Source organism: Drosophila serrata, unplaced genomic scaffold (genome assembly GCF_035046125.1).
Source record: "Drosophila serrata isolate PLE 108 unplaced genomic scaffold, ASM3504612v1 contig_241, whole genome shotgun sequence".
NCBI lineage: Eukaryota > Metazoa > Arthropoda > Insecta > Diptera > Drosophilidae > Drosophila > Drosophila serrata.
Window position 1 is genome coordinate 3,942,946 of NW_028257139.1, and position 23,749 is coordinate 3,966,694.

Below are 23,749 nucleotides of genomic sequence, written 5' to 3' on the forward strand. Positions count from 1 at the left end.
CTTTCGATGATGAGAAAACAATATGAGAGAAAAATGCTAGAGCAAATATAATAAATCGTTTATCTTTTTCAATTGCAGAACTTGGCAAACGATTGGGGAATAATAACCGTCATCAGAGAAAGAGTCCACCGAGAACAAATGTCAGGCAGCATGCTTTCCCCGTTGAGTGTCCTTTTTCTTGGCATTAGAGCAGCAGTTGACCGGACCGAGAACTGAACGTATACACAGCAGCAGTACTGATAGTGGTCATTACCATGACACTCCTACAGAGACTTCAGGCCATGTCCACCACCACGGCCAGGACGATGCTCGAGGGCAGCATCGGTGTTGGCGATACAAAGGAGCCACGTCTCCAGCTCCACTTGCAGCCAATGGAAAGGCAGCGGTTGCCCGTGCTGGAGGACTCGGCGTCACATGCCCGATATTTGAAATTCATTGCCGAGGGCCTCATAGATGAAGGAGGACTGGGCAGCGCAGGCGGGAGTGGGAGTAGCATCGCTGTGACCGTCGAAGACGTTGTGGCTGGACAGGCACAGGATATGGACGCCGGCGACGCCTCCTCGGAGGACGCCGACGGCAGCACACATCTGACATTAGTCTTCGTCAAGTGCTTCGTTATTGGTTTCATCATACTGGCCGCCATCCTAGGCAACATGCTGGTGATTGTGTCCGTCATGCGGCACCGGAAATTGCGGTGAGTCCCGGCCGACAGTTGTCGCCTTTATCCTTTTTTCACATCCGTTCATCCGCTGGTGTGTGTTTATGTGTCTACATTGACATTGGTCGCTATCGCTCCATTAATTTGTCTCTCCGAATCAAAGGGGGGTTCCCCTTTCCAGTCAGGGTTTCCATTTCGTAGTATACAAAATACACATTGTGGCTTTATTACACTTCTCGAAGCTTTAGGGAATAGGTGCTAAGTGATAATCACGACTTTTGGCAATCATTTTTTTTACCTGACATTGCTAGATCGATTTAGCTGTTGATGCTGATCAAGAATATATATGGTTTATATGGTCGGAAATGACTGATTCACTGAGTTAAAGCTTCTGACTAAAATAATAATATACATAATAAGCCTTTGCTTTTACAACATTGACATTTTATGGATTATTTGATTCATTTATTTTTTCATCATCATCAAATATTTACATTTAAATCATGTATAAAATCAATTCAACTACATAGATAAAAAGTGTACATGCAAAAATGAATTCCTCAATAAAACTGGTATTCGCGGGTCAACAATAAAGTTTGTTTCAAAAAAAAAAAAAAAACAATTGACAATTTGTATAAGTATACAGAAGATAAATTCGAATTAAAAATTCGTAAGAGCCTTAACGTAAATATTTATTAAAATATATAAATTGTTTGCATAAATTTTAATCCAATAAATATCGGTGGACGGCCTAAAAAAATGGGTCTATAAAAATTGTAAATTCGTTTAAACCAGTAGCCCAGGTCAAAGGGAAAAACTCAACTTGTGTCACAATCATTCCGTTTTTTTCCTCGCTTTTGTTTCTGTGCAATTGCCTGAGCTGTGCACTGCCACATTGTCCACGAATCGCGGATGTTGTGGCTGTCAAGGACATGGCTTTGGCTGGTAGTCCCCGCTTTTTGCACCTTCCGAGCGAGCGGCTTTGTGCGACTTGACCGCTCAGGGCTTTACGAGCTGGCCACCTCGTTTTTGCGGCCATTAATTTGTCATCATTTATCATATTCTCCATCATTTTTGCGTGTCAAGCGCACAGAACTCATCTTGTCCGCCACCCGAGCATTTGGACAACATCATTCGCCATTCAGGATTCACGATTCAGGACTCATGCCTGGTTGATTCGAGTTAAATGCTAGATACGTGCGTAATTACATTAGAAATGTTAATAAAGGGCGAGCATAAAAATATTGCTGCCTGCTTTTTGGGGTGCCATTGCCATTTACTTTATGTGCGGCCATATAATTTGTCAAATTTATGAATTGAGCGACGCCTCCACATGAGATATGAGGCCATGGGGAACGAGGCAGTAGGCCTGGCAGGTATGTACGTGTTTCAGCCGCAAATTCATAAGCTCAACTCGGTGGCATTTAAAGAACCCGACATAAAACACTCCTCCAACGAGTGGGAAGGCGGCAAGGTGACAATGGTGTGCGGCCTAACCCCGGGACGTTCAATGTCAAGGCGCAGAACCAAGAAGAGGCTCTGCCAATGCCATTGCCATATTACCTTTGCCTTGGCAACACACCTGACATTTGCGTCTCAGTCGCAGTCTCAGTCCTCAGTCTGTGCCTAAGGATGAGCATGAGCATAAGGCTGAGAATGGGACTGAGGTTGAGGCTGAGAATGAGGATGAGGCTCATTTAGCCTGCCAGGGACAGGCAATTTGGGACCTGACCCTGACTACGTCTATTCCATGTTGCCATTTTTATCTCGACTTGTGCTTGTGCCAGCATCTTTTTCATTATTGTGTGCTCATTGTGATGTGCGTTTTCCGCACCATTTTCACCTTTTCTGCCTCGCTACGCAGTTTAAATCATCATGGCAAATTAGACTTAATTACGAAACAACATGTATTCCCACTTAGGCCATACACATCGGCCGCCCACGCCGCCCTTTTTATGGCCAAGGGACCCACATCTTTTTTTCTTTTTTGTTTTCCATATCCATGTCCTGGCTTCAAAGGAGTGCCACTCCTCCCAGTAGCCTCACCCAACTTAAATAATTCATGGCAAATACAGGATACGCCCCGAATCAATAAATTGGGTGACAAATTAAAGGTTGGAGCCCAGAGATCAAGTTTAGCTAACGCAGGACAAGTTTGTGGCGCACTTTCTCTACTTTCCCCATTAAGTTAAGCTTCCAGGAATGACGACGGCATGCGGAAAGTGCCGTCTCATAATTGTAATCAAACTTGACACCTATCAAGCGCCGAGGAGGGTTTACTTCCCCCTGACCGTCACCAGGCCTTCATTTAATCGGCTTTTGGCCATCGCCTGAATAACACTTTCGTGTTGCCTTTGATGCGGGTATTTTGCCTTTGTACCCCGTACTTTGCGGCTTTAAGTTTACCCTCAGATACTCGACCTTTTCCCGCCCGTCTGCGGCTGGCTCTGTTTTGGGGCTGTTGTAATTAGGCTTGTGGGCGGAGCTCAGTTCGATGTCCTGCTGAAATATGACTAAATGGGGGGCGATTGTTAACGAGTTTAATAGATAAGACCTTCATTCAACTGAGAGTCAGCCTCAACCAAACTTTTCGCATTCACCTTATTCATATTAAATCACTTTGGCAAAAACCATTTAGTCTGAAAGCAAAACTTTAATTTGAGAAGTTGTGGCTCGCTCCGATTCCCCACAGGCAGTTCGGTTTTAAACTTCTATATCCACTTCCCATTCGGTTTTGGCTGTGGTTTCAGCTCAGGCAAGGGGTTATGTTTGTGAATCAGTTCTGACGGCCGATAAACGTATTTACTGCTTCACATTGCGCATACGCCGCGTGCACATAATTGACTTAACGTTTTGCGGTGCCACGCAACGTTGATGATTGCTGGTGGAAGTTGCGGTGGCGTTAAGCTAATTATTAATTAACCCATTAAACAATGAAATCCACTCGCAGTAGCGCTATACCGCATTTAACGGCGGTCACATGCGGCGTATGCGCAATGTGCGCTCCGAAAAGTTTTCAACTCAACTTTGAAGGCAAGTGTCTGAAAGCGATTAGCGTTTGTGAGCTGCGAGTGACTGGCAAGCAAACCTTAATGCACAAATTCAACTTGGAAACTTTGATAATCTCGAGTTCCATTGCACTCGGGTCTCGGGTCTCGGGTCTCTTCTTTCCGCAGTTGCAACCTTAATCTTATCCTTGAATATACTCTCCCGCCCTTGCAGCATCATCACCAACTACTTTGTGGTTTCACTGGCCGTCGCCGACATGCTGGTCGCCCTCTGTGCGATGACATTTAATGCTTCCGTTATGATCTCGGGCAAGTGGATGTTCGGTTCCGTGATGTGCGACATGTGGAACAGCTTTGACGTCTACTTCTCCACCGCCAGCATCATGCACCTCTGTTGCATATCCGTCGACAGGTGAGTTGAGCCCCATTTGTCAACGGTGATTAATGTTGAGGTTCCACTGGGACCACTTAAAGGTAGAATTCAAAGTAGTTTTAGATGTGAAATTGAGTCTTATAATATTATATCTTATATCGTTAATTTCTCGCTTCTCTTGCAGATACTATGCCATTGTCCAGCCGCTTGACTATCCACTAATTATGACCCAGCGGCGGGTGTACATCATGCTGCTAATGGTGTGGCTTTCGCCGGCATTGCTCTCATTCCTGCCCATCTGCTCTGGATGGTACACAACGACCGAGAACTACAAGTATCTCAAATCAAATCCGCATGTGAGTAGCTCTGTTGGGGGGTAATAATGCATTTAATTGGATAATTGCATTTACCTGTGAATGGAATAGGAGCCACTTCCAGTTGCCTTGAGTGGACCTGCTGTGTGACCTACAGATTTCCTTCGTCTTCAATGTCGGTGTAGGGGTCGCTCTATTACCTGCATTATTTATTCAATTTTCTTGTACATCAAACTAATAGAAAATTCTAATTTAGTTGATACGAACATTGTGTATCGACTTTGCATGCATTTTACATGGCATCGTGTGTCTGTCTGACTTTGGCCTGGCCCCCGTCTCAACGGGAAATTGATTTATGTTCCTTTGGCTGTGTGGCTGGAGCAGCAGTTTTACGCCTTTCAGACTCACAGCCGACAGGTAGCATATTTATTACTCCGTTTTATTGGTTTCCTCCAGCCACATTCGACACGCCTGCTAGGAAGCTCTCCGGGAACCTATCCGCTCCGCTCCCATTCCGATTCCTGCCCAGTCAGCAGTCAGCATCTGCCTTTGCCTTTGCCTTTTGCCGGCAATGCGGTTATCATTGCGCCATAAAAAATGCTGATGTAGAAATAAATGTACGTAATTCCATTCCGCTTTTGTGCGCGAGACTGCGGCTGACTGGGGCACAGGCTGTGCATAATTTTTGGCGTTCCGCCTGCCAGTCATGAAAGTCATTGAAGGCCCTTTGCATACATTAGCATCTGCGCAGGGGCTTTAATTAGTTTTACTTGTTTATGCTAATAACTGTCAGGCGCAAGGTAGCTCCAAGGACGAAGGACGGAAGTCGGGAAGACCTGCGTTCTGGCCGTAAATCTGATTAGATGTCTTCTGGCGGTGGTGGCCTTTTGTCAAGCGCCATTGCGGTAATGCACAATGTAATTGAGTTTTTATTGCCGCACTTGACGCTGCAGTAATCACATTGCTCATACGCAGCGTTGACCGCAGGCGCAGTTGGAAATTGCAAAGCATTATGCACCATTAGAACTTGCCACTGGCATCCATCCAGTCGCATTTAGGGTTTCAGCTTCAGTATTGCGTTTTGATTTATCAATACTCGAAACAGTCGCATTTAGGGTTTCAACTTCAGTTTTGCGTTTTGATTTATCAATACTCGAAACTGACACTAATTGGGCTGTCCGTTCAATTTTAATTACCATTCCGCTGCAGATATGCGAGTTCAAAGTGAACAAGGCATACGCCATAGTCAGCTCATCGATGAGCTTCTGGATACCCGGCATCGTGATGCTGTCGATGTACTATCGCATTTACCAGGAGGCCGACCGTCAGGAGCGCCTGGTGTACAGGTAACGTAGCTACTTCTGGAGGGGATGTCGCTCTTGCCAATTATCGCTAATTACTTGTGTGTGTGTGCTCGGTAGATCCAAGGTGGCCGCCTTGCTGCTGGAGAAGCATCTGCAGATTAGTCAAATTCCTAAGCCGCGCCCAAGCATCCAGGTGGAGCAGTCGACCATAACGACAATGAGGCGGGAGAGGAAGGCCGCCCGCACCCTGGGCATCATAATGAGCGCTTTCCTCATCTGCTGGCTACCCTTCTTCCTCTGGTGCGTATACTTGTACTTTGTATTTTTAATGTTTCTTAATAAACTATCAAATCAGAGGTTATAATGTGGTTCTGAAGGGTCTTTAGTTTAAAGTTTAAACCCTCCTTTAATTCAATTGAATGCCAGGTACATCGTGTCCTCGCTCTGCGATAGTTGCATCACGCCCCGCCTCCTGGTTGGCATCCTGTTTTGGATCGGATACTTCAACTCGGCCCTGAATCCCATTATTTATGCATACTTCAATCGCGACTTCAGGGCCGCCTTCAAGAAGACCCTCAAGGTGAGTTTGCGGCTGGGCTGTGCTGCCAGCGAGGAGTAATTTGCATTTATTTCCGACTTCGACATCTTGATGGGAATTTTATTCTATTCAATTCGTATCCGCTTTAATTGGGCAACCGATAACTGAATTCCCTGCACCGTCTTAGACTTAGTTAAGGGCTTCGGCGAGGGCTGCCATCGCCAAGGATCGGGCAATGCATTGCACAGCAGCGGCAGCAACAATAGCGACAGCAACTGCAACTGCAACTGGCGACACAACCGCAGCCACAGCAGCGCCCACACGAAGAGGCTCACGTTTAGCAATTATTTTGGTAGCTATTGGATAGTAGCATTTTGGGGCACAGAGAACGAATATATTGAGCAATGTTGATTAATAATTGGATTTTATATTAAAGAAGGTCCATGGAAGCAATAAACTATAACTTGGTTACAAAATTACCAAGACATTAAGTACGAAAAATAAGTAATCGAGAAATATTGTATATAAACCATGATGAATTGAGTCTAGGATATTTTATTTAGTAATACTAAAGGTATAAATAAGTCTCAAGGAACTTGTAATGGAACTATGTTCTTTCTCTGTGTCGCCTGTGCCTGGTGAAAAGTGTAGAAAGTTTAGCGGTTTAATTATTAGCTGATTGAAATGCTTCTACTTCTGGTTGCTAAGCAAGACAACATAGCTTTTCCTCTGCCTGAAGAACTGAAAACTGTGCACGTTCTCTGCTCTTCTGCCTGCTTGCTCTCTCTATCTCTGTCTCTAGCTAAATCACTGCTTTCACTCTCTCTTTCATCGCTTCCGTCTTTGGAGGGTGAATTGGTAGTGATATGGGTCCCAGTGTGGCTTTCTAATCGTTTGAACATCTTCATAGCTTTACCACTTGCCTTTTATCACTTGCCACATACTCATACATACATCGTACTTCCATCTCTTTCACGCACAGCTGGCGCTTTCCTTGCTGATTCGTTGCCTCTGGCCCAGCACGAGCTAAGCGCGCCAAAGTATGCAACAGAAAGCCTAAAACGAAATGTAATATTTAAATTAAAAACCGAAATCCCTCTGACCCCCGCTCTACTCCGATCAACTTTACTCTACTCTACTCTGTATGTATGCGTATGGGAATGGGAATGCTCACCCGCACACTCGCACAACAACACCACCACCTGCTCTACAGAAGCGTATATTGTGATGATGAAATGTTATTTTTTCTCTAAAAATTCTCCCTTTTATGCTGCACACTTTGACACACTCACACTCCCACACTGGTCCTTTTTTTTATACGTATGTATATGCGGCGGCCTTTCATTTCGTTTTAGCATTTTTTTTGTTCCTTTTCTGCTCCACTTGTTTTTGTTGGGTTTTTCTTTTTGTTTTTTTGTGTGTGAAACCAAATTGTCACAGACATGTGCCGCCGCCGTCATCCAAGCTCCTCCTGCCTCCCTTCCAACCTTCCAACCTTCCAACCACCCCTTGTGGACTGTCCCACGCGTCGTATGCTTAACCTTTGAGTGCTGTACAGTAGCTGCTAGCAAGCCAACTCTATTAAGTTATATAGCATACTCCAACTGAAATATGCGAGCCATGAAAAATACGAACTTTATCCGCATATCGTTATATCTAATGGGTTCTTTCTCTTTCCACAGAGCCTCTTTCCCTACCCGTTCTCTTTTTGCCGCCGCGGCGGAGGACGAGACGATGACCGGGACTTGGAATTCGGTGGCCCGAGCCGTAGGGGAACGAATGGAGCCAGGGCTGGGTCTGGATCCGCTGAGATGCCCAACTGCGTCAACTCCACGGCCTCGTCCGAGATTCACATGAGTGTGATGCGCGCCCGTCAATATGCCGCCACGCCCACCACAGATGCCCAGATGCAGCAGTTGCATCCACTTTACACCAACTAAAGGGGCGTATACTTGATTTCAGTTGCAATGCTTCATCGATGTGGGTGCTTTCCCTCCCAACCGGCCAGATTAAAAAGAAATAACTCAACAACACTCACCCACAACACCCACTCTCCGGCTGAAAGCTAAAAGAATTTGAGCACGAATAATAGCCACAGCAACCACAAACAAAACGACAATCCCACAGATTAAAGAAAGCCTTCGAGAGCAGAAAATTTGACGTGCAAAATGAATTGAAATATAAATGAAAATGGAAATATTCCAATGGCATACTACATATTTAGTATGTGTCGTGGATAGGATGAAGTCGGGAGTTTCACAAAATAATCGATTGACATTTAGAAAGAGATGTTTATAAATGCGAAATGCAGCTAATATATATGTACAACATAATATTGAATGTTTGATATACGTATTTGAAATGCTAGATGTTATCCTATAAAATACTCCCCCCATACTTGATTTCCAGCTCTAATTTCGTTTCCCATTTCTCTAAGAAGTGTTTTGTCATTAAAATAATCTTGTTCACTAGTCTAAAACCAAAACTATATATATATATATATAACATATATAAACATGCGTGTCATATAGCAAAACCGATTAATGAAGAGTTCCGCTCATATTAACTTTAAATGTAGAGCCTAGAGCACGACTAACATATCCATTGGGTCTATTAGCCACATACTTAGCCGCCGCCGCCTCCAGTTTCCCGACTCAAAGTCTATCACTGTTGCTGCAACATAAAATGCTATATATTATATACGAACTATACCTGTGTAGCCAAGTACCTTTAATCAGATGCAACTGACACTCATAAAAACTAACTCCTATGATGCTAATTTCTTGCTTGGACAATCTTAAAGCCCCAAAAACCTTAAGGACAAGTCTGTTTAGTTTCTCCTTCGATTACAAGAAGCAGAACTTGCGAACTTTCTGGAAAGCAGTACAAGAGATACAATCGCAGAAACTGCCACGCCCGCGCCGAATTTGTCACCGCCGCCGCCCCATAAATCAAAAGGAGTTGACTGTGTTCAGCTGGCTAAAATTGTTTTTGCCAAAAAAAAATATATCAAATTGCTGCAAATACTATATATACATATATATACGACGTGCATAAAACGCCGACTTTGTCTTACGATTCATAGTCATTATTTAAAGCGCCGGCTTAAGAGCTCACCGTAGTCGACAAATGAGCATAGTACCTACCTTCCCTCGACTACCCTCCTTGTCCGGCCCGTGGGTATGTCAATATTTGCTTTATTTAACTCTCGGCGCTTTGTTTAAACTGCGGAACGCCCACGAAAAAAGTTAACAGTCAGCAGCAGCAGCAGCAACGCTGTTGATAACGTTTGAAATGTAGCCAAATATTGTTAACTAAATTAAGCCCAAAGCTTTCCACTCAAGTGCAAACTGCGAGATGCCCTTTCCCAGCTGCCCATTTTGAGTCGAAACGCTTTTCCTTGTTTCCTTAATTAAAAATAATTTGGAAATACTTATTTTTAATTGTGCATAAATACAAGTGCGGATATATTGCTTTGTTTACTCAAGTGAAGGAGGTACGGACAGGTGCATTGCACTGCTCCGAAATGTTGCATCAGCTCAACAAGGAAATACAAAATATATGCGAGAATGACATCCGAAAATTAAGTATTCCGATTGCTGTTAAAAGATCGCAATACCCTGCTGTTTTAGGGTATTCTAAGCACCCTGAAAAGCGTGGCACGTGTCCGTGTAGAGCACCATAATAATCTGTTCAAAACAGCAACCGCAATAAAAGCCATAAATAACAGAAAATACGATTTGGTTAAATAGCAAATTGGCATGTCAACTGATGGGGTGAGCATGTGACACTTAAACGAGAAAAAAATAGAAAAACTAAACCCGAAATGAACGCGTAAACGCCGAAAAGTAAATAATTAAATTATGGCAATTTGTGTTAAGCTCACAACAACTACGGCGATTACAGTCGCTGGTAAAGGTATGCTGCCCAGTCACTCCATGATGCAATCCCAGATAACCTAACCCAGCCTCCTCTACCACACCCCTGGGACAGTGACTATGACTTGTCAGAGTACTTCTGCCAGCGACTGTATTCAGACTGAATCATTTTATTTCCCTACGTTATCCGACAGTGCATAATGCCAGTCAGAGGAGATACAGTGTACCTAAGCTATAGCCAGTATATGGTTTAATCCATATCCGAATGCGGCTCAATGTTCAGTGTTAACGAAATTAATATCGCTCGCAATTAAATTAAATGTCCAATGCCGAGCTGAAGCTTATTTTGTAACCAAAAACTACAAAACTGAGTGTCTATTAATAATGGTAGTCAAATAATTGTTATATAATGTGTGTGTATTATGTATGTGAATACTAGTTGAAAAGAAATCATTGGAATGCAAAAGAGAATTTTAAAAGCAAACCACATTAAAATAATTACAACGTAATGCGAAATTCATATATTCATTCGGCCAGGTGGCATTAAATATGAACAACAAATACTAACAAGGTGGACAGCGGGAGAGAAATATGTTAATTAACGTGTGGAAAATACTAACAAAACAATAACAAAAAACAGAAAACAGTCAGTTTTCGCACGACTCCTTTCTGTGGTCGATTGTCGGTCAATTTCGGAGTTGTACTCATCAGTGTGTGTACCTTCCGCGTTTCACGAGCAGCAAAATTAGGCGAAAGAAACCCCTTTGGCTTAAGTAAGTGTTAATGTTAACATGTGCGTTTTTCAGTGGAAACTATATTAAATTATACAGATATATTTATTATACAAAGGGATATGTTTACGGTGTATGTATGCATGTATTGTATATAGTATCTCGATACATATAAATTAATGAAATGAAGCAATTACAATCGTATGGAATAAAAGTAAAAGGTAATAATAAAAAGGTTCAAAACATCGGATATGTCCTTGGCTTTTCATTTTCATATTCACTTTCCACTTCCCACTTCCATGTCCGCAGCGAACTTCATTCCTTCCTTCCGGTTCAGGTAGAGATGCGATGGATGATGGCTCGACGGTTTCTAGCGCGTGGCATTCGCTCGCCGTTATGAGTGATTGTTATTGCTATACGTATCTCTAAACTTTTTCTGTATTAACTGATATGCATTGTAGACTCTGTAGAAATTTACGGCCACCAATTATCGTCAGCGATAAGCACAAAAAAATAGAAAAAGAAACAAAGAAGAGCGAGTTAGCACAGGAAATGTGATTAGACTCAGCGAAACTCACCTTTCTTTCGCCGCCTTGAAGGACTTTTTGCGCTGCTTGAGACACGCCTTGTCCTGGGCCGCATCCGGATTGGGCAGATCGTTGGGTGATATCATCGTAATGTTATCCGGATGGCAGAAGAATGCTATAGAATGCCGTCCACGGGCCCGTATGTGTTCCTGTTCAGGAATAACGACGCGGTGTTGCTATTGAAATATTGGAAATATTGAAATAGATTAGTTGCAACTTCACTAAAAGTAAGCATCAATGTATCCTCACCAATGCGGGATAACGCTCCTGCGTCCAAATATTTAAGATCTGGCCACAGTTGACGAGTATGGAGCCGGGCAGGTGGCCCACGCGATTCCACTTTTCGCTGCCGGGCAGCTTCACCTCCAGCCCGCCCTCCGAGTCCTGGGCCAGCAAAGTGAAGGTGCCATAGTCAACGTGAGCCGGGCAGTGGATAACCGCACCGTTGCCCAACTTGTGCTCAAACAGCTGGCCATTGGGGCCATCGACCTCATTGAGGTCGTCTTCGTCGCGGGGATTGTGTTCCGGCCGGAAGTCCGGCTGGTTGGACAGGCAGCGCTGATAGCTGTACTGGCATCGGCCCTTGATCACATCGTTCTGGCCGGGTTCGTCGTCCACCACCGGCGGGTAGTAGAGCATTCGCAGGGAACTCATGTTGTCGTGGTCGCCAGACAGCATGTGTGAGTGCTTTTCGAGGAAGAAGGTGTTCGGAATGTCCAGCGAGACGGCCATTGCCTGCAGGATGAAGCTGGCCAGCGCCTTAAAGTCTGTGGCCAGAGTGCTAATGTGATCCGCGAAACCGGGCAGCGGCTCCTCCGGCAGGTTCTGGGCGTTCAGTGTGCTGATATTGAAGGCATGACGGAGCTCCGGCGCCTTGCCATCGAAGCGGGGCTGTCCACGACTCACATAGCCATGTTTGTCCCCATCTGTGCGAATATAGTGCTGCTTGACATCGGGAGATAGGTCCACGAAGTCATCCAGATGATCCCACGCAGTCTTGAGCTGTTTGGCAAAAACAGAGAAAGAGTAGCCAATGAATTAGATGTTTTTAATATATTTAATAATATTCTTTAGAGAGCTCTTTATGCTTATCACATAAATTTCACCCAAAAAACGGGATTATACTAGATATAACCAATAGAGATTCGAAAGACACAATAAATTTGGCATATATTTATTCTCTATTTATTGGATATATACTTTGCAAGACAATAAAATTCTACTTTTAAATAAAGCCAATATAAATATCATTCCCAAGTGACCTCTTTTAATATACATATATCTTAAATTGGTTTTCACAAGCTTACCTTCTCGTCTGAAATGCCATGGTTGACCAGCAGGGCCATTCCCTTCTCGGAGAGGGCCTTTTTCAGCTGATGACCCACACGGTTGACCACTGACTTGACCGGCACCTCCTCGATGCCTGAAACGAAATTATAATACGAGAATGAATTAGTGGGCGTGGGAATAACCAGAGGAACTGCCACTTAATCGCTAATTGTTTTGTGGTCGCTCTTTTATGGCTTCTTGGAAATGTTTTTACACCTGGCCAGCGCGCTGGAGCTGTGGTCCCCCATAAAGTATTGGTAGATTGTGTATATACTACTGACGCCAATAAATAGCTAGCTCTCGAGCACTTGGCCGTTGATTTGAATGTCAGGGCCCATTGAGAAGTGTGGCTAAGCGGCCACGTGCTGTTTACATACTTACAGGTGAGATAATCAGTCACTTGGAATCTCAAATAAGCTGCATTTCCACTCAGCAACGGGCCAGCGATGGGCCAGAGGCGAGCTCGATAGACGCTCGTAATTTGCCATACCGAATGCAATAAAGGTAAATGCAATCAATTTCAATGCGATGCCACCGACGATAATGGCCGCGGCATTGACAATGCATGGCGGAAAATTAAATAGAGAATGCAAGGAAAACCGCAGCGGAAGTGGCGGGGTTTCGCCCCACCTCCCACCGCCATTCGGCCCAAGTCCACACAAGTTCTTCTTCTGTCTGGAAAAGGGAGAGCGCCCTCACAGATATCGGATGGCAGGGAATTTCCCTTGGTCGCTAATGTGATCACTTACTCATCGCGAGCGAGACAAGTCATGAATGAAAGCAAAGTAATTATATTTTCCGCCCCAAACCCTCCGTGTCACTCCGGGCGTATGCGCAATCTATTAATAGGTTTCCCCTGGACTCGACTGGAAATTACTGCGGCCTGCCCTCAGCTCCCGATTGGGGCAGTGACGCACTGCAGCGCGAACTGATAAGGTTTCCTTCAATTCAGAATTTCACAGTTAATAACAATTACGTTTTCGCAACTCTTATCATTGCGGTAGAGCTCTGTCACCAGGCGGCAACATTTTAATATTATTCACAAATGAAGATTGAGATGGCAGTTGACGATGTGGGAAATGATGATGATGACGAGGCGCCGACGACGGAGAGAGGTCAGTCGGGCGAATTGAATGATTCCAATTGACGCCGGATCGCCTTTCGTTTTCATTAGGCAGCGGTCCAGTTTTATTTGTGTTTTGACCATTTTCCGTGTTGTTTGCATGCAATTCAATTAGTCGACAATTGGGATGCGAGTCGCCTTTCAATTTGCCAGCTGAAAAATAGCTCCCCATGGCAGCGTGTAGTTAGTGCTAACTTGTCGCTAATTTAGCTAATTGAGTCAGGGTATTGGGTATTTCAGTTGAATCAGTCGATAGAAGTAGAAACATCCCATGGCCGAAGATCATCTCGTCTGACTCGCCTCGCCTCGCCTCGCCTTTAGAATTTCTCGATGCCTCGATTGGGTTTTCCTCTCTTTTATTTTCTATTTTATTTGATTGGCACTGCGTTCTGTTTACTGTACAAGTTTATCGTTGAAATTGATTGGCTTTTATGCATTTATGGTCGGAACATAAATGGCGGGCACGCGTTGAGCATTCCCATTGTTGACTCGATGTATTTACAATTAAATTGCGATGGCCGCATGAACTCTCAATTCAGTCCTGCAGCGTTCTGTTTTCGGAAAATAACCCCTTAAACATAATCCACAAATAGATTTCAATTCGCCACTTGAGTTTCTCGCTTGGATTAACTCAATTCAATATTTATAGACCAATTTGTTCCCCTCATATATGTATATGTACATCCATATGTTATGTGGCAATTTAGTTGCCGAATTCCGTCGAGAAATATGGCCGTGCAGTATAATTTATTTATAGAAAGCCGAATTGCGGCCATTGGAAAGTGGTTTGAATTGGAGGAAGCGCGCTTTTGCAAATGTCAGGCTAATGGAAAAATAATTTCAATGGCATTGAAGCATCCGGCCGGAGTCAATGACATTCCGAGTTATCATCTATTCTCGCGGAGGAGCTGGAGAGGTGTGAACTGGCTGAAGGCTGCATTCTTATTTGGCCAGCTGCCACTCTAAGAGTGAGAATTTAATTCAGGCTTTCAGCCTGCATTAACAACATATTTTTGTGTGTCAATTAACTGACGGGGTCAGGTGAAATCCGCCTGGCAATTTCTATTTCCAGCCAGCCAAGAGAGGTGGCCATTAAACAAAAGCGCCTGGCATGTCGAGAATCAACAGGTTTAAGCTGGTTTCAATCGGTTCAACCGGAGAGTCCAACTACTTAGCATGCTGGCTATACCCCTCGATTTTTTTGGTAGTATCTGCGATGGTCTGGTGTTTGTGTTGTGTCGAACACAACAAGGTGAGGCCCGGTGATGACGCCGGGGGATTCACTAACCAGATGCGTCATGAGGCTCGTCTCCGAACTGGTAACTGGTAACTGGTAACTCGTAACTGGCAAACAGGCAAGTGTCGATTGGCAGTGGGCAAATAAGGCTGCAACCACTAAACAAATGACGCTTGAGAATCGCAGTCGCTGTTCAAACACAATCAGGTTTCGTAACTCAAACAAGCGTTAATGTTCCGATGCGTTTCTGTTTGAGTTTCCGCACTAAACTATGGCATTGCGTATCAAAGCATTCCACAAAATGCCACGATTTCCACTGCGATATAGTTCAAAAACCTCTCCACCTCGAAACCGACAATAAAATAAAACAAAAATGTAAACAAAAGCAAGAAAAAATTATAAAATGAAATAACCAATTGAAGTTCCGTTGACACAAAAATGCCGCAAGGCAGCGATTTAATTGCTTCTAGCTGCTTTGGGGGTCAATGGCTCAGCCGCGCGAGAGAGTGCTCCGCGAAGGTCAAGAGTGTTGCCCTCAAGGCCAGGCCTCACTGTACCCCATCGAGCGGAATGGGTGAGGTGGAGCCCGGGGCCCAACTTGCGGCCAGATAAGCGTACATTTCCATTACTGCAGGGAAACTGTGTCACGTATCGGCAAAGACCCAGTTAACGCACGGGCACGGCTTCCAGCTCCAAAATGCCTCCAAAATGGTTAAATGGAAAATTTTGTACTGTTGTGGCCCAAAAAGGGCCAGCCGATGATGAAGCGCGGTAGAACAAACAAAGCTATAAAATCAGTAACCTCTTTTGGGCTGCGGGATTCATCAAGAGATGTACCTACCTCTAAGCTTCTGCGTATTTTGATAATCTTCCGTAAACACAAACATAAACAAAGGCCAAATAAATAGATTAAAAGTGCAGCAAGATTATGTGACTATTGTGTACCTTAACTGCACTGCCTCAATCGCGGTTTTCTGAGAATAACAGAGATACTGGAGCACACAATGGGATAGCTTTTTTTAAACTCACAAAGCTAGTAAGAGTAATGCTTTTCTATTTAATTTATAAATATTTATGTGATCGACATTTAGACTGGCCTTATTTAATGCAATAAATATAGAGCAGTGCGTATTGTTTACTATACTCCACGGTCTGGTAACTAATAATAAGCGAGGTGTGAGTTTGAGAGCAACCATTGACAAGTTACTCATGTCGTATGTTTCCAAGAAATCACACCGAAATACCAGGCCGTAACAGCGTGATATTTGCCGCTACGTACATAGTTCCATTAAAGCACTTCATAGATTAACTATCTACTCCCAATTAGTGGGCTCTTTGCGAATACGATAAGAGTATATAAGGTATTCCTCTGTTGTTCTTAGACAGGTTTTCCATAGCTAACTTCAAGATCGTTTTTGCCATTTTCATTGGCAGCGCAATCAGCGAGAAGCTGCCATATTATACAAGTGAGTAATTAGTTGTACTTAACTGCGACGTAGTTGCAAAGCCACGAACAAATTAAGTAACTGCAATTAACTAAGGGAGCCCTGTCAGGCTTGAACGATCGAACATAGTCACCCCAAAACAGAACTGTCGATGACTCAATGACAACTGCAGTCTTAATTATGCCCAGCTAACTATGGAGTTTTTCAATTTACAGAGAAAATAAAAATATGACAATACTACATATTGATAATTTATTTATGCCGTGACAAAATAATCTCAATCTTATCAATATTTCTATACAAAATATATGTTCCGACTCACTCTTAACACTCTATGTGAAATTCCCATAAATAAATACATATTCAAATAAACAACATATTCTATAAATACAATTAAAATTTTGCAAATGGTTATAGCTTTTGCGGAACTCATATTTTTTAATAAATGATTCATTGGATTTTTTAACTACTCTTTGAAATTCTTATGAATTTTATAGAATTTCCAAGACTCAAATGAGACGGTTTTTAGGGCTAATATTAACACAGAGCTTGATTAGAATACCAAGGAAATACATGAGTTAAGAATATTATATTAATGTGGAAGACTCTTTTAAAAATCATGTGTTTCGCACAATTATTTCAGCTTAATATATTAAAGATAAGAATCTGTCTTCTTCAGCAAGTCTAAAATAGATTTTAGCGGGAATTCCCAAGACGTTATCGTATTTTTTGAACGTCAGTTTGTTATAGATTAAATCATTTCATTTACACTCATAGGAATATTTATTTGGCTTCGATAAATTATAAAAAACAAACAGGAAAGGAAGGTAATCCATATTATCATAGATTAGAATGTGCGAGAAATGTAAATGGACCAATAAAAAATTTTAAAGAAATTAGTCAAATTTGTAGTCAATTTTTTTTTACTAGTATAAAGATTTTGATTTCAAATCAAAATATATGTATATTACTTTTGGTATTCGTTGGCTTTTTGGTCTTTACTAATTAATTCAATTATCTGTAATATAAATATAATAAATCAGTTTTTTTATATACTACCTTTTTGACCAAATCAAAGTTTTTAAATTTCTATAACTAAGCTAAAAATTGATCGATTTCAATTCGGATAGCTTTTCTATGCTAGTTTTTGTAAGGTTAACAAATCTGCGAATTCAGTTTTTTAATTTAAAACATTAAAGGTTTTGCCAAATTTTGACAATTTTAATGATGTTACCCCTTATATAATTTTGAAATTTTTAAAAATTTTCGAAAATGTATTTTTCCACCAGACATTGCTAGATCGATTCAGCTGTTGATGCTGATCAAGAATATACATGATTTATAGGGTCGGAAACGATTATTTCACTTATTTTGACTAAATTTAGAATGCCCTAAAGGGGGCATACAAATTCCCTATTATTTTTCACCGTGTAGGAAATCTAACTTTAAATCGCTTGCCTAGCAACGATCAGCAGCATGTGTGTTTGGGACGTGATCAGATCTAATGGATGACGGTGGATTCCCCCGTACTTACCACAGTGGGCGAGATCGATGATCGGCACCACGCTGCGCGAGAGGAGCGTGTCGAGCTTGTCGTCGCTGTTCTTTGTTTTTATCATTTTGCTGGAGCGTATGTGTGGGGTTTGGATTGGATTGGATTGGATTGTGTTGGATTAGATGGGAGTAGACGCGGACACGGACTTGGAAACGTATGTCTCAAGTTCTTTGGTTGCGATCGAAGGGGGCGAAGAGCACTCGCCGCACTTGTGTGCACGCTTTATCACAGACTTCGACCGTCCGGGGTTCACCACTTCCAGCGATGGCCGACGACTAAATGGAACTGAATGACAGACCGCACAGAACTCGATTATTATTATTATTATTCCATTCAGCGAATATCGAAAAAACAAACATTCGAATCGCACATCCGAGTGCTATATCTTTATTATTGTTTTGTTTCTCTTGCTTAGTTTATCGTATTTTGCTTTTGCCACCGCTATTGTTTTTGTTTTGACTTTCGAGCGAGCAAACGCTTTGAGTGACAGTTGAAAACCGGGAGGGGGCAGGGTTGTGAGAGGGGAAACCACTGCCGATCCGCAAATGTGATTTCAGAAATTCAAACGGCTGATTCGGCGATTGGGGCGACTTTAGAAGGGCGCGTGGCGGACCAAAATTTTTGGCTACGATCGGCGCACTTCTCTTGCGGACTCAGCAAACCGTCTTGGTTCGGCGGGGTTCCGTTCCAAGTTCTGGGTTCTCAGACTTATCGCACCTGACTGGCTAGAGCGCTGCCTCAGTTTACGATTATATTTTGCAAACTGATTGCTAGCGAGAGAGCGCCCTGAGGTGTACTCTCTCTCTCTCTCTCTCTCTGTCTTGCAGGTGCGTCGCAATTAGATAAATTTTAATCAAATCAAAAATTGTGATAACTAAATTAGCACTTGTCGTTCTACCGGGGGGATACGTACTCAGTGACTCTGAAAGTACGTATGTACATGGCTGAACCAAAGAGCCAGACGTTTCCAGTCGGTCTCTCGATTTGCTTTTGCAATATTTGCGATGCCCATTAACGTGGCCGTGGCTCAGGTAGCTCAGCGTCTCTACGTATCTATGTGAGTGTGTGTGCTCAGATACAGGCGCAGATACTCTGCTTGAATCTGTATCTGGCGGATGCCGTTTACCGTTCGCCTCAGGTGTGAGCCCTGCTGCTGCGGCTGCTGGCTGTCTTTTCACCCCTTGAGCAACCAGCTGAGCTGAGCAGAGACGGCTGTTGCCAAGCGGCTGCCTGCAGACTCACTCAGAGGAAATGCCAGATGAGCAAAGTCTGGATCGTCCATCTGCATGCAAACACAGAAGGGGCAGAGTGTCCCAGGGGTCTGAAAGGGCCAGAAGTAGGGGCATGTAGGGGCTGGGGCTGGAACTGGGAGTGAGTAAGCGCTTGCCGCGGTGGCGTGAAGTTTCCATTTCGATTCGCCTTTCGTGGCAAAAACAAAATACGTATGAATGGATATACACATATAGGCGGCACACTGCAAATTATTATTAACTTGAAGCCAAAGTCTATTCAGCTGAAATTGTGATTTACACCGCTTGGGGTTTCGCGGGGCGTTTGCTTACAGTGAAAACTCGCTTTCTTTTTTCGCACAGGTTTCGCTTTTCATCGAACTCGACTCGAACTCGACCCGACCACGACGACGACAGCACAAAAGTTGGCCAACAATCTACTTAGTCAATTTCTGTATCTTTTTCTGATGCCTTTTTTGCACACTTTCCATCATTTTGTAACACACTCGCGAATTTAACCTAGATACACCTGAGTGCGAGATACTTTAGAGAGGAACAGCAGCGTCTGTCTCGGTCTCAAAACCATAAAGAGAAATTCGTAAAATGCTGACATCAAAAATGGTCGATAGCTCTGATGATAAACCTGGTGGAAAACTTTGCTAAAGAATCGTATTCAAAACGAAGTGATCGAAAACGTAACAAGTAGGAAAGGCAGAAAGAAAACCTTGCTAAACCTAATATAATATAAATATATAATATAAATAAAAATAATAAATAAAAATAAAAAACAAAACACATTTGAACTTTTATAAAAAAAATAAAAGTATCTAGATACAATGCGATCGCACACACATCTGTATCTGATGTGGGAACTATCGATGTCGGGATCAACACTCACATCTCTACGATCAATCGACCGTTAAGATTTTAATTTTAGCCTCCTAGAAAGAGTGGTCCGAATACCAGAAGAATATTGGTAGCACCATAAGACTCCTGGACAACGATCGGCTACCCATCCTTAACAGTCAAGCACATGTTCAATCTCAATTTTTCCCAAGATCCTTGTGAGGACATAGATACGAGTTATCCTCAATGAATACTAAGAAAAAGTATCACATTTGCTTGATGCGAGATGCTGTTGTTCTCATCAAAAGTCATTTTAGAATTTATTATAATTTATTAGTTGTTAATGAGCTCATATCCGAGATTCACTAATTTATTTCGAGCGGCTTCCATAGGTATCGTTAAACTTTTGCTGTATCAACTCGTAGGCGCTGTAAACTCTAAATTCAGACCAAATAAAAACAAAAATACATTAAAAGAATAATTTAAAAATGATCTTTGTATCTCTTACTTGTCATCAGTCTGTTTCGCATCTTTCGGCAGAAGATCGTTGGGATCAATCAATGTAGAGTTATTGGGATGACAGAAAAAGGCAATGGAATGTCTGCCACGGGTACGCACATGTTCTTGTTCAGGTATAACAACACGGTGTGGCTGAAAAGAGTCAGGAACATCAAATGAGTGGATTTGGCTCATCCTGGATTCAGATAAGCCTACCAAGGCATGATAGCGCTGCTTCGTCCAGATGGACAAGAGTTCACCGCCGTTGATGAGAATGGCCCCTGGTAAGTGGCCCACGCGTTCCCACTTCTCGCTGCCCGGCAATTGCACCTCCAAGCCACCCTCCGAGTCCTGAGCAAGAAGGGTGAAGGTGCCATAGTCCACATGAGCTCCGCATCGAATGGCGCCCTCACTCTGACCCGGCTCATCGTCCACGATCGCCGGATAATAAAGCATTCTCAGAGTGCTCATGTTGACCTCATCTCCAGCCAGCATTTGGGAGTGCTTCTCCACAAAGTAGGAGGCAGGAATCTCCAGAGCCGCCTCTATGGCCTTGAGTATATATGTGGACATGGCTCGCAAGTCATTGGCTACAGTTGTAGTATCATCAGCAAATTCTGGAAGTGGTTCCCTGGGGATATTCCGATCGTCCAATTGACAAATATTGAAAGCGTGTCGAAGTTCTGGAGTCTTTTTGTCTAAACGCTCCATTCCCGGACTAACGTAACCTGAGTTCCCACCATCCTTTCGCCTATAGCGATCCTGAATCTCAGCCGGAAGATCCAAGAAATTGTCGAATTGATCCCAGACATTTTTTATCTAGCCAAAAGTAAAAATATTGAGATAGGTATTACAATGAAGATGGGAATATGTAAGCCGAACTTACCTTGTCTTCGGAAATCCCATGATTCACAAGGAAAGCAATACCCTTTTCGGTAAAAGACTTGTGCAGTTGTTGGCCCACACGGTTCACAAGCGATTTACCGGAATTGATATTATTAATTAATAAAATTACAAAATTATTAAGGGTTGGTTAAATGCTCGTTTTGACACCCAACAACTTTCCATTAAAGTATCTTAATAATTTTTCCGTGACATACCTAGGGAACAAGAAATTTTCTATGAACCGATTTTCTTATTTCTGTTCATCAACTTAAATTTGCTGATAAATAAAAATTGTCACTGGACAAGGTGATGCAGAGACCATGCACTGAAGTAGACACTAATAATTTAACGATCTCAATAGCTTTATTTGACCTTTCCCATTAAATTATACATATTTAATTAGGGACCGGGATCTGGAACTTACCACAATGGGCGAGATCGATGATCGGGATAGCGCTGCGTGACACAAGCGTCTGAAGTTTTTCTTCTCTTATCTTTGTACTTATCATTCTTAACAAACAATGGTCGGGAGGTAAATCAAAAACAAATCGAGATTGTGTTTAAAAATGATTATTATCTGCGAGGTGCGGCGATAACGATGCGGGCACAGCGCGGTTCTCCAGAAGACTGGCCATTTCTGACCCGGAATATGCCTTTATATGTACTTATATTCAGTTCTTATCTTTGGGAATGTCAAGAATTATTGGTGCTATATACTTTTGGGGTTTTTTGATAAATTTACAGAGTTTTTGAAACGATCGATTAGTTTTTTTTATATGATAAATAATAATATATACTAGAATAAATATACATTTTATTAAATTTAACGTGTGTTGTATTCTAGGAGTAATTATGCCCATAGGCTCCTTTCGCCAAAGCCATTGTTATATCATATGCATTATATATTCTGAAAAGGAAACTGTAAGATACTTTCTTGAATTTTAAGAGTTAACTTACACTTCATTTTTTGAATCAATATTCAAGTCTTTAGGATCAATCAGCGTTGAACTATCGGGATGACAAAAATAGGCAATGGAGTGCCGTCCCCGAAGACGAGTATCCTGCTGCTCAGGAACCACCACTCGATGTTGCTAGAAATAAATTAAATTAATTCTAATAAAAATTAAATTTTATAAAGTCTTTTATACCAAAGCGTGATAGAGTTGATCTGTCCATGAGGCCATGGTTTCGCCGCAATTGATGAAGAGTGCTCCCGGAAGATGACCAACTCGTTCCCATTGATCACTGCCACGCAGCTTCACCTCCAATCCCCCCTCCGAGTCTTGGGCAAGAACAGTGAAGGTGCAGTAGTCGGCATGTGCTCCACAGCGAACTATGTCCTTGGAACTGGTGTCCTTTACCGGCGGGTAGTAGAGCATCCGCAGGGTGGTGAGATTATAACGATCGTCGGACAACATGTACGAGTGCTTGTCGAGGAAGAATGACTGTGGAGCACCCAAGGACAGGGCCAGAACCCGGAGGATAAACCTACCGAGGGCATTGAAGTCATCGGTCAGGGAGTTTATGTGCTCTGTAAATCCAGGCAATTCCCTCTCCGGCAAAAAATCCGATCCCAACTTGCAGATGTTGTACGCATGCCTCAATTCCGGGGTCCTTCCATCGAATCGTTCCATTCCAGGACTCACATAACCATGATTATCCCCATCCGGAGCCTTGGTGCGTTCATAGGTTGCCTTAACCTCATCCGGCAAGTCCACAAATCCATCGAAATAGTCCCAGGCAGTCTTGATCTGAGAGGACAATTTCTTGGAACTCATAATTTGTGTATTAATTAATTTACCTTTTCATTGGAAATTCCATGGTTTATAAGCAAAGCATAGCCCTGTTCAGATAGAGCCTTCCTTAGCTTTTGGGCCACGACAGCAGTCCCGCCCTCAATACAGTTCTCTAAATCAATAATTGGAACCGCGTTTCGACAGAGCAGCGTTTTGAGTTCAGCATCCATTATTATTTTGAGAAGAACAAAGCGGCTTATCAATTAAGCTTATCAAGCCAAATATGTTCTTTTCCCATGTGCAGGCCAAACAAGACTAAACGACAAGACAGTGAATGATAACTAAATAAACAATATTTACTTGTACTTTAAAAGATAGAGTTCCATAGGATACTTTTGGGTGTTTTCGTGCCTCCTAAAATGTAAGTAAAGTGTATATATAATATGTATATTTAGTTTCCAAATGACTTCAAAGA

At 42.7% G+C, this 23,749-nt stretch overlaps 4 protein-coding genes across 11 annotated transcripts in view; 1 reads left to right on the top strand and 3 right to left on the bottom strand.

Moving 5' to 3' along the window:
* Octbeta1R (Octopamine beta1 receptor) overlaps positions 1-11,054 on the top strand; it is a 25,123-nt gene extending 14,069 nt beyond the window's left edge. For 2 of the 6 annotated variants that reach the window (XM_086831966.1, XM_086831965.1), the window contains exons 2-8: positions 79-694; positions 3,881-4,078; positions 4,224-4,395; positions 5,563-5,699; positions 5,775-5,957; positions 6,084-6,237; positions 6,383-11,054. In XM_086831966.1, coding sequence (XP_086688092.1) covers positions 255-694; positions 3,881-4,078; positions 4,224-4,395; positions 5,563-5,699; positions 5,775-5,957; positions 6,084-6,237; positions 6,383-6,388 — 1,290 coding nt within the window. In that variant the 5' untranslated portion in view covers positions 79-254 and the 3' untranslated portion in view covers positions 6,389-11,054. The other 4 variants (XM_086831964.1, XM_020957852.2, XM_086831968.1 and 1 more) reach the window with 3 other exon arrangements.
* LOC110188215 (uncharacterized) lies at positions 10,872-19,934 on the bottom strand. 3 transcript variants are annotated; one of them, XM_020957854.2, is made up of 6 exons: positions 19,643-19,934; positions 18,060-18,365; positions 12,699-12,814; positions 11,641-12,393; positions 11,383-11,567; positions 10,872-11,268 (listed from the first exon to the last, which is right to left on the bottom strand). In XM_020957854.2, exons 2-6 carry the CDS (start codon positions 18,142-18,144, stop codon positions 11,199-11,201), a joined length of 1,209 nt encoding a protein of 402 aa, XP_020813513.1. In that variant the 5' UTR covers positions 18,145-18,365; positions 19,643-19,934; the 3' UTR covers positions 10,872-11,198. The 3 variants fall into 3 exon arrangements, with proteins under 3 accessions (XP_020813513.1, XP_086688096.1, XP_086688095.1); XM_086831970.1 differs by having other exon boundaries at positions 19,854-19,913; XM_086831969.1 differs by lacking the exon at positions 19,643-19,934 and having other exon boundaries at positions 18,060-19,600.
* A 532-nt stretch (positions 19,935-20,466) lies between these two features.
* Positions 20,467-22,217, bottom strand: LOC110188558 (uncharacterized). The gene is made up of 5 exons (XM_086831971.1): positions 21,959-22,217; positions 21,540-21,633; positions 20,870-21,472; positions 20,664-20,806; positions 20,467-20,592 (listed from the first exon to the last, which is right to left on the bottom strand). The coding sequence occupies exons 1-5, from the start codon at positions 22,045-22,047 to the stop codon at positions 20,526-20,528; spliced, it is 996 nt and encodes a 331-aa protein (XP_086688097.1). The 5' UTR covers positions 22,048-22,217; the 3' UTR covers positions 20,467-20,525.
* A 67-nt stretch (positions 22,218-22,284) lies between these two features.
* Positions 22,285-23,595, bottom strand: LOC110188661 (uncharacterized). Its single transcript, XM_086831972.1, has 4 exons — positions 23,340-23,595; positions 22,687-23,289; positions 22,496-22,629; positions 22,285-22,445 (listed from the first exon to the last, which is right to left on the bottom strand). The coding sequence occupies exons 1-4, from the start codon at positions 23,502-23,504 to the stop codon at positions 22,379-22,381; spliced, it is 969 nt and encodes a 322-aa protein (XP_086688098.1). The 5' UTR covers positions 23,505-23,595; the 3' UTR covers positions 22,285-22,378.
* Between the last annotated feature and the right edge of the window lie 154 nt (positions 23,596-23,749).

Bases quoted from the DNA above. Each gene is read 5' to 3' on its own strand.
- LOC110188215 (XM_020957854.2), bottom strand. From the start codon at position 18,144: ATGATAAAAACAAAGAACAGCGACGACAAGCTCGACACGCTCCTCTCG. The intron at 11,568-11,640 runs GTGAGGATACAT...ATATTTCAATAG, and splicing joins AGGAGCGTTATCCCGCATTG to CAACACCGCGTCGTTATTCC. The intron at 11,269-11,382 runs GTGAGTTTCGCT...AAATTTCTACAG, and splicing joins TTCAAGGCGGCGAAAGAAAG to AGTCTACAATGCATATCAGT.
- LOC110188558 (XM_086831971.1), bottom strand. From the start codon at position 22,047: ATGATAAGTACAAAGATAAGAGAAGAAAAACTTCAGACGCTTGTGTCA. The intron at 21,634-21,958 runs GTTCCAGATCCC...CAATTCCGGTAA, and splicing joins GATCTCGCCCATTGTGGTAA to ATCGCTTGTGAACCGTGTGG. The intron at 21,473-21,539 runs GTAAGTTCGGCT...ACTTTTGGCTAG, and splicing joins ATGGGATTTCCGAAGACAAG to ATAAAAAATGTCTGGGATCA.
- LOC110188661 (XM_086831972.1), bottom strand. From the start codon at position 23,504: ATGGATGCTGAACTCAAAACGCTGCTCTGTCGAAACGCGGTTCCAATT. The intron at 22,630-22,686 runs GTATAAAAGACT...ATTTATTTCTAG, and splicing joins ATCAACTCTATCACGCTTTG to CAACATCGAGTGGTGGTTCC. The intron at 22,446-22,495 runs GTAAGTTAACTC...TTTCCTTTTCAG, and splicing joins ATTGATTCAAAAAATGAAGT to AATATATAATGCATATGATA.